This window comes from Cyanistes caeruleus, chromosome 4 (assembly GCF_971803275.1).
Source record: "Cyanistes caeruleus chromosome 4, bCyaCae1.hap1.1, whole genome shotgun sequence".
NCBI classification, from domain to species: Eukaryota; Metazoa; Chordata; class Aves; order Passeriformes; family Paridae; genus Cyanistes; species Cyanistes caeruleus.
The window spans coordinates 25,435,813-25,445,812 of NC_141704.1; the positions used below are offsets into that span (position 1 = coordinate 25,435,813).

General features: G+C 39.6%; 1 protein-coding gene across 28 annotated transcripts in view; it reads right to left on the reverse strand.

Annotated features, from left to right (window-relative positions):
* FOXP2 (forkhead box P2) overlaps positions 1–10,000 on the reverse strand; it is a 401,726-nt gene that overhangs the window by 183,485 nt on the left and 208,241 nt on the right. For all 28 annotated transcript variants that reach the window (XM_086887066.1, XM_086887079.1, XM_086887085.1 and 25 more), the window contains one exon: positions 2,900–3,077. In XM_086887066.1, the coding sequence (XP_086743192.1) occupies positions 2,900–3,067 (168 nt within the window). In that variant the 5' untranslated portion in view covers positions 3,068–3,077. The remainder of the gene's footprint in view (positions 1–2,899; positions 3,078–10,000) is intronic.

Consider the following 10,000-nt stretch of genomic DNA (forward strand, 5'->3'; position numbering starts at 1 on the left):
TATAGAATACTGTCATTCTTTCTTGATACATGGATGAGAAATAACTCCCTGATTTAAGTCTAACTTCTCATTTCTGTATAAAGGCCACAACAACATAGTTCATCAAGAAAATAACAAGAGTGCCTAAACTCCATATGGTTGCATACAACATAATAAAGTCTGTTTTATCTTATTTACTTTCTACAAATCCAAACATATATAACTTAAAAAAATTAACTTAGCCTAGCTGATCTTCTATACAGCCTAAAATTTCATTTGTTTCACTTTCCCCAGTAAATATTCATGCCACAATAAAAACTTATTTTGTGATTTTACTCGGCTGATGAACAAATTCTTAAGCATTAGCATCCCTTTACAAAGCTGCCCAGTTGAAGGAAATTATTAAAACCAGCAATTATTTTACTTGCTTCCTTTAGAAAAAGCTATCAAAAACTCAATTTGTCTATTTGAAGGCTTCCAATAAAATGATTCGGAGAAGCCAAATCCAGAATATTAAACCATGAGATGAGTACATCTTGCACATATTTAAACAATAAAAAATCTTAAGAATAATGATTGCTAGGGTTTCTTCTGTTTCTCTGTGTGTCAAACTTTTCCAGATAAGTCACATATTACAAATATCATTTTAGAGAGTTACTACAGTGACAATAATAAAAGCAGCCATCATTTTCTTCTTAATTCATATTTGAAAAGGCATTTGGTCAAAAATAGGGGAAAAAAAAAGGAACAAAAAAAAGGAGGAAGAAAAGTAAAAGTAGCACAAAGCTCGGCCCGTTATCTGAAGGACATCCTAGTGCATGTTTACTAGTGTTTATGTTTCACATCAACATGTTTTATAGAAGGATTCATATGCCTAACTCAAGTTGTATTTAAATCCTATGGTGCAAGCCCTACCATAAAATGCCTCCTGAGTCCTATTAACTGTACCCATGGTTTTACTTTGCCTGCCTGCTTATTTAAGATCTAATCACAGTTTTGAAGAAAAGATTGTCACTTCTAAGCCTGTCCCCTCAGAACCTGTCTGTTATTAGTACTGAACTGAATATTTTCATCTTCAGTTGTAATTCTCTGTGGTCTTTCCAAATGCTATCTACCGGAATCTCTGGATGTATGGACAAATTGGCTACACATGCCTAGGACTGCTACTTTGAGAAACATGTAAGTGGCACATTATTCTATTAGCATTTTTGTGTTTTAAACTACTTCACTTAAATTTAGTTTTCTAAACATATTCACCGATTCGATATACTCGTTCTCAACAAGGATTTTAAAATTTTGTTATAGTCTGAACACCTGAATAAAGATGATGGCATAATTTTAAATGAAAATAGTATTAAATTTTTGTGTCTGCTTCTATGTGTACGATTTTATATGAAAAGAGTATAAAAACACAAGGTATGTATATACACACATAATCGTGTATATATAGAGATGTAGAAACCTGCTAAGAACATAATGAAGACACTGAAACCTGTATTTCTTCAGACTGTCATACTGTAAGTGCTCAATTGTTAAAATAGAATACACTTGAATTTGAAGCAAGACACAGATTTAAGCCTCAACAACTTCTCATATCTCAATCTATAACTATTTCCTTCTTCCACATTTTCTGTCACCATTTAAAATATTTAACTATAAATGTAGCTAGTGTACACTGCTTAATTCAGCACTAAAAATTATTCAATTTTAAGAGCTATTATGACCTGTTATTTCAGAGGCCCGTGCAAATGCAATGTATCTATCATGTTAAAACATGTTTCTATAAAACAGTATTTTTATAATATTTTATCTAACAGAAGACAACTTTCCTTCCATTAATGTAACACCTGACATTGTAAGAAAAAGCCTCAGCATTTAAAAACTAAGGGTTTGAGCTCCAAAGGTGCTGAGTGGGCTCAGCAAATGAAAGAATGAGGCAGCGAAGACTTCCAGGAGTTTGAAGCAGATCCTGGGCACTCTGCAGAATCAGACCCCGACTGTTTACCAAACGGTTTGGGCTTCACTGCATTAGTACAATCTGTGTTCCCTGATGGAGTAGCAACTCCTTAGGCAGACAAAATAGGAGTTTTGTTTGTTCAGATTTAAAAGGAAGAGAAATCTTGCAGTGACAAAAATTAATGGATTGCATCTTGTAATTAGGTGGTGTCAGCAGTCAGAGGGCAGGTGAATTTTAGTTTTAAACACAAGAGCAGTTCTCCATTAACTTGTTTGGAACACAAACAGAGAAAAAATATGTTTTCAAAATGAGAATGGAAACAAAAAAAAAGAACAAAACAGAAAAGCTGCTTCTTCTCTTTTCCTATGTTTTCAGAATTACACGTCCATATTACAACTCACACATACGCAAGCACACACAGACAGGAATACTGTATTTTCTATTTCAGTGCTTTTGAACTAACCAGCATTTTTTAATTACACCTACAACAGCAAAGTATCTTTACTGAGAAAAGTCACTCTGGTCCCTTCACTAGGGTCCCTTCACTGCCCATCTCCGACTTTGGCACAATTCATTGCAAGCGAAGCAAAGTCTCAAGTAATGTGGCCCTCTGGTGGAAAACCCCGCACCATGTCCTGCATGCCCGAATCGCACAGTAAACTAACAGCTCCTGAAAACATGCACCGCAAGGCTTCGGCACAACTTTTATAAATACGCAGCGGGATTTTAATCACCAGGCAAGCGTGGTGGCATGCAGCCATATCAGCAAGATGTTGCTGCCACAAGAACGGGATCCTTGCATTTCAGCATTATCGTGCACTAAAACAACAACAAATAATGCCCCATGCTCCTCACTTCCACGACACTCCACATTCAGCACACACTGAGGGTCTCCAAAAGGGTGCCCCTCTGAAAACAGCCCTTTATTTGTTTAAAAACAAACAGGAAACAAAACAAACTTACCTGCTGTTGTTGCAGATGCAGCAGTTCTACTGTGCTTACTTCAGTGCTCGTGTCACCACTTGATCTTCCATCTCTGCTGCCAGCATCTAATTGGCTGCTTAGAGTGCTCATTCCATTTTGATTCATTGAACTGTTGCTTATTGTCTCTGTCGCAGATTCCTGCATCATGACTTAATACCTAAAAGTGATTAAGAAGTATCAATTAACACACGCGTTACACCTTCACACTTCCATTATCAAGATGTCCCTCTCTGCCAATTACACAGACAGCATCTTTAGAAGAAGAAAAAAGCCTCGCAGAGCCGTTTACCAAGAAATGCAATGCAAACTCTGCTTTCATACAGCTGCTAATCACTGGAATTATGATTTCTATAAGCAAGCTTTGTGTGCTTACATTTAACGGCCAAAATAACACACCATGCACGCAGCATGGTCAATAGCATTTATGAACGACTACGTTTTAAAGTCTACCTATAAAACCAGTTTAAGTGAAGGCACAATTTCACACACTGCTCTATATTTCCTATTATCTAGCTTTGACAACCATGGATGACTATACAGCCTTATTTAAAATATTCACTATCTTGATTCTGTCAGAATTTTACAGCATATCTTATGCAAGGCTGTTGTTTAATGATGCACAGCTAATCATACAAAATTAAAATTTTGTAAGGGTGTTACAAATCATATGGTATCAACCAATGATAAATAGTATAATGGGCTTCTCCTTTTTTGTGACTAAATAAAATTTTGCCTCGGAGGCATTTTAAGAAAAAGCTCCTGCTGCAAACACGTCAGATATTGCCTATTTTTTTAATCAAACGCCTGATATTCATTTATTTTTCTGACATTTAAAACATTTAATACTGTCCTTCCTGGGAAGTAATTAAGCTTATGCATGAGCAGCAATCAAACTGTTCACTTGAAGATGACTTAAAACTCAATTTTAACATAGGCAAATAAATGAAAGATATAAAATTAATTTTCCAGGCATGTATTAGATATGAAAGCTGGAAATAAAATCTATCAAGAATATCACTAATGATTGTGCTAAAAACAGCATAAATTATGCATATTACCTTCTCTACAGTAATAAATGTTTTATCATTTTCACTGCATAAATATACTGTACTTTCAGGATTGCAATGAGATGTCCTGCCAAGATCAGTTGAAATCCTTGCAGTAAATAAAGAACCAACGTGCCCTTACAAACCAGAATTTCAAGGTGCATTTTGTATCTGTAATATGGAAAGGTCAGTGTCTCTTCTCAGAGCCACCAAAGTCCTCTCCTGCTCTTGCAGGATCAGAATGGAGCTCCCTTCCTTCATCCTCACTCCCGACCTACTGACAAGAGTCCTCACAACAACCTGGCTGAGCTGTGATTTTAAAAAACATCTCTGAAGGGAGAGGGATGTGTAAGCAAACTCAGGAAAGGAAACAAAGCTTGCTGTTTAGCCTAATTATTTAACTTAGCTATTTTTCCCTTGCAAAGTATGAGCAATTGCCTTTCCTTAAAAAAAAATAAAAATTAAAAAAAAAGCAGGAAAAGGATCATTACAACTTTAACTATGTGCATGGGATATTAATTAAAATGTAGTATGAGCTACCACAAACAAGCTCCTACAAGGCAAGTATATATTGTGTCAAAAATGTTAAAACAGAAAAAGATGAGTTATTTAAGGATGATCTGGTCAGAAATAAGCAAGATGCAAAAAAACTACGCACAAACACAGCCAACATAAAGAAGGGCAGCTGTTATAACCCAGTAAACAACATCAGCACCAGATGTGTTTATGAAGAAACAGTCCTTCTAAAACACTTATGAACATCAGTGAAGAAAAATAATAGAAATGGAAAATGTGATACAAGCAGTGATGAATTTTACAAGGCAAAAACAAAGCTAATACTCTTTTCTGAGATTAGGCAGCTAATAAGTATTCAAATTAGGCATAAATTTTACATGTACAATGTTTAAAATATTCAGAGAAAAGGGTCTGATTGCCCTTAGTAGTTATATGAAAATTCTAATGCGGATATGCCACAACTGTGGAAGCAGACAGCCCTTTCCGATTTTTACAATATTTACTTTCAATAAAAGGACATGTGTATCAGAGTGGAAATTTATTTAAAACTTCATCAGCTGTATCGTTACAAGGATTTGGAAATTTGGGAAATTCAAACGTTAATCCTCTTTTAGTCAAACAAAGATTTAACCAACAGACAGGTTCATCTTTTACAAATTCAAATGTTAGACAATAACAGTGGTACATTTAGCCAGGCACATTAAAAGGGCAAAGGGGTGTTAGATAATCAAAACATTACAAAACACCCAGAAATGCATTAAATAAATACATCATCCCTCCTGTTTTTACATCTCTCTGACTGTTTCATTACAATTAACAAAGAAGGGTTAAATGTCTTCCAGTTCATATTAACCAAAGGGTTTTATGTCTTGTGGATTTTGTATCCTTGCAAAGCCCCAGAGTGTAGTTCAGACTGTACATTTAAAGTTAAAGTGCCTGTGAGCCAGCAGAATCGGCTTCAACGTAACATCACCAGTAACACTATTCTGGCAATAGAAAACAACAAATCCCATCCAACAGCTGGGTACAGACAGAATGAAACTACAAAGTAACAATACTAGAAGGGCAATTCATTTTGACGTGGAAGAAACACAGAAGTATTTTAATGAATAAAAAAGAGACCCTATAATTTTATGTTAAAAATAAAGTGTGAGGAGTACTTCTCTAGTTTTAAAATTACATTTTTAAAAATGACACTAAAACTTTGGCTAGAGTAATGCACTGTGTTGATTGTCCTCAGCCCCCTCCTCACTGTCAGCAACTGATAAAGGGCTGCTGGAGAAAGGAAGAACATAGAATCTTTTTCTTTTCTCTTCTTTCTCTTGCATAGACATACATATATATATATATATATATACGTGAGTCTATGCACTTGTGTGTGTATGTACTATCAACCCTAAATCCTCACAAACTGAAGCACTGAAAACATCTCTAAACAAGGATCATTTCTGATGTCTATGTATCAGTAACTTGAGTTATTGGTAAAGAAATAATTTGAACCTGCAACATCTCACTGAGCAAACTAATGCACTTTTTTTCTTATTTTCACAACAATAGTACAGATTGTTACTAAAATAAGCATAAATAAACACAAAGGAAATAGACAGGTATCAGCCAGATACTAAGGCTGTAAGTTTGGTAATTCAAATAGGACAAGAAAAAATATACAGGTCCCTGTTTACATACATTTATACACATTCATACTTTCTAATCCTTCTCTTTTCTCTTGCTGTCACACTCGCTGTCAGTCATGAGCATGCCTACACAGGCACACATGCACACACGCACCCACATTCACAGACAGATTCACCAGCACCTACTTCTGTCGTGATTCTGTAACTCTTGGCGCCAAAGGTGGAATATAAGCCTTGCTACCCGGTATTTTAAACAATAGTATAGGAAAAATATTTGCTGCTGTCTGCAGGAGGGAGTGAAATTGTAGATCATTTTAGAACATGGTTGCACTGCAGGTTGAATACCTAATCGTGCAAGGGTAGCAAAGCTATCACCCATGAAAAAAAAAAAAAAAGAAATACTCCACCTTGTTGAGTTAGAAGCTACAGTTTTACTTTTTTCCCCTGAAGCAAACTGGGCATTTTCTATGCGCCCGTGTGCCCGCACGTGCACGCGTGTGTGTTTTAAGCCAGCAAGTCACTGTACAGATACTTATTCTCTACACCACTTCCCTTTTGAAACATTAAACTGACACTGGAACTGACTGCACAAGATTGCATTTTCTCTTCCTAAACAACTTGAATTGAAAGGTTACTTAGTGTAACAATATTTACTTGCAGAATTGTGTTGTTACCAAGGGTATAATGGATGGTGGCTATGCAGGTTTACGCAAGAATGAGTGAAGCATGAGGCATTAGCCATGTGTTTGACATGTTTCAAATTGCTATAATCCAGCATTAAACACACCCAGCAATTCATGCCATTTCTTGCAGCCATAATCTTGAATAAAGCGTGCACAACCACTTATTATATAAATTAGTATATGACTCCCTGTTATAGTCACAACAGTGCTTTTGTGTTTATTTTGCATCAAGATGGGGTCTTTTATTTGTACAAATAGCAGGATAGTGCGCCCTGCCGCAATTAGACCTCCTCGATTTATGACGGGGTGTGTGTCACGCCCGGCTTGCGGGGTCTGTGGTACCAGGCCCAGCTCCGGCCCGGGCGGTGCAGGCAGCCCAGGCCTGGCGTGAAGGGCTGGGCCCCGGCCCGGGCGGTACGGGAGGCCCAGGCCCGGCCCGAGCGGTGCGGGAGGCCCGGGCCCGGCCCGAGCCTTGCGGGAGGCCCGGGCCCGGCGCGAAGGGCTCGGGTCCGGCCCGGGCCAGCGGCGGGAGCGGCCCTCTTGAGGCCGCCAGGGGGCGGCGCGGCCCGCGTGGCTCGGCCTCGGCGTGCCCCGCACGTGCCGCTCACGCGAGGCTCGGCGCGCGCTGCCAGCCCCGCGGGGCCGCGCCTGGAGCGCAGCGCAGGGAGCGCAGCGCAGGGAGCGCAGCGCGGCGAGAGAAGCGCAGGGAGCGCAGCGCGGCGAGAGAAGCGCAGGGAGCGCAGCGCAGGGAGCGCAGCGCGGCGAGAGAAGCGCAGGGAGCGCAGCGCAGGGAGAGAAGCGCAGGGAGCGCAGCGCGGCGAGAGAAGTGCAGGGAGCGCAGCGCAGGGAGAGAAGCGCAGGGAGCGCAGCGCAGCGAGAGAAGCGCAGGGAGCTAAGGGCAGGAAGAGCAGGGAACGCAGCGCAGCGAGCGCAGCGCAAGGAGCACAGAGAGCGAAGCGCAAAGAGCGCAGGGAGCGCAGCGCAGCGCAAGGAGCACAGAGAGCGAAGCGCAGCGAGCGCAGGGAGCGCAGCGGGCGCTGCCCGCCCGGCCCGCAGGGAGCCCGCCCCGCGGGTGCTCCCCGCGCCCGCTGCCCTGCGCTGCCCATAGCGTGCCCACGCTGCTACATCCACAGACGTGACACACCCGCCTTTGCCTCGCTTCCCTCCGTAAGACGCAGCCCGGTCTGCAGCCTTTTAGTACTGGAGTGTGATGTAAAAGCAGAGGTGAGGAGCTAGGCTTAAATAATAGTAACTTTTGTGCTCTGCTGGAATTAATTCATCATTGACACAAGGCACAATGCATCTGAAGTCTTGCGCTGGTGTACGCTAAAAGCCTTTAAGACTTAAGATTGCTTAATAAATCAAAATGCCAAATATTAAGGACGTAGCTGAATGTGTGAGAACAAAAAATTTGGAAAGCTAAGAGAATATTTGTAAAGGTGTTTTGAGTTTCGGCGCTTTTTTTTTTTTTTTTTTACTTTATCTAAAACAGCTTTCAAAGCTCGAGTGAAGCAGAGGCAAGTCACTGCATAATTTTTAAATATGTACCTAAGTTAGTATGTTTAGAACACTAATTAGGTCAAACACCATTGTACCACTGTAAAATAAAGTATCCATATTAATGGTTTAATACACTACTGTCTGCTTAAATAAGTTTTCCTTGTAAAAATGTGAAATATGCCCAAACACCTTGTGCTGGAAGTTCATTCAGAAAAACAGCTTCCTGTTGTACATTATAGGACACAGAATAATCAGAAAGAATATGTATAATCTGCATCAGTGATCAAAATCAGCATCTTTCATGAGGAAAAAAAATACATTTTCATGGTAAAAAAAAAAATCATCTTTTCAAAGTGATAAGTTTTATTATTTATAATATTCTCACTAGTGAAGATGATAGTTATGAGTAAAGTGAAAAGTTTAAAAATGGATAAAATAAGCAGCAGTGGGACACCAGTGTCTTGATCCCAACACAGAAAACACTGATATTCTGAAGAATACAAGCTATAGTATAAAAACTTTGAAGTGCACACTCATATGGTGGGCCTCTGAAAGCCTTTCTGAACGAAGTTTTATAATAAAATTGACAATTGTATTTTGCAAATTAGCACAGATGAGATTTATTGTACTTGAGACAAGAATCAGCAATCCAGAATCCCCACCCACACGTGGTTCCAGGTAAAGAAAACATGAATCCTTCCTGCAGCGTTATCATAACAGGTGCTCTCGGCTGGCATGAGGGAGCATTAAGAAATCAGATTAATTGATTTGTGCTAAACTGCAACTGAAAAAACAAGCATTGTCTAAAATATTTATCTCTCCACTATAAGCCACAATTTTTCCCACTGTCCATGTACTACGGTTTATCTATCAGATGTTTAAATGAACATCCTTTTAACTGACTGGCACCAACAGTCAGATAAAGGTATTGAAGGTAGAATATCGTATTCAATCTTAACTCAAAGCTACGCTGAATTCCAAAGGCTGTATCTTCTCCTTTCACACCATCTCAGTTCTTCTGGACTAATAAAAATAGCAGGTCAGTTTGGGGCACAGTAATTTATCTGCTTTCTAAAATTGAGGAGTATGTTGTCACACTCATGTGATTATTAAACAACAGTTCACTTCCCAAAACAGCAAGGAAGGTCTAATTAATTTCCACCTGCTATTTATTTTCACTTGCTGGAAAAAAATCCCTATGTAGGCCAGTGTTATCTGTATGAGCAGTGTGTATAGGACGGTAAGATGCACACCTTACACACAGGAGAGTGGCAAAAGCCTGCTAGAGTGCATTACCCAGAGCCCACGCAGAAACGAGCAAAACGAGCAGACAATTTCAGGATAAGATTCTTATTTGAGCAACGACAGCTTGGAAACCCCACCTTGGAAAGCACGCTCCTCTCACTCCCTTTCTCCCCCTCTCTTTTCCAGTCTTAAGAAAAAAAAAAAAAAAAAGGCAAAAAAAGGCAAAAAAAAGGCAGCTCTCCAAGCTCTTGAGAGTAGGGAGACTTTATTACAGTCAATGGAGAATTTAGTAGAGAGAAAGCATTAGGGCAGTAGGAAATAATTAGAACTGTGAGAGCTAGGGAAGACCTGCCTAGCAGGCAAATTCCCTTAAAAAAAAAAAAAAAAAAAAGGCTTCAAGCTTCTTACAGAGTCTGTAGGGCTTACAAACTGCAAGCCCAGGGCCAACTTTTTATA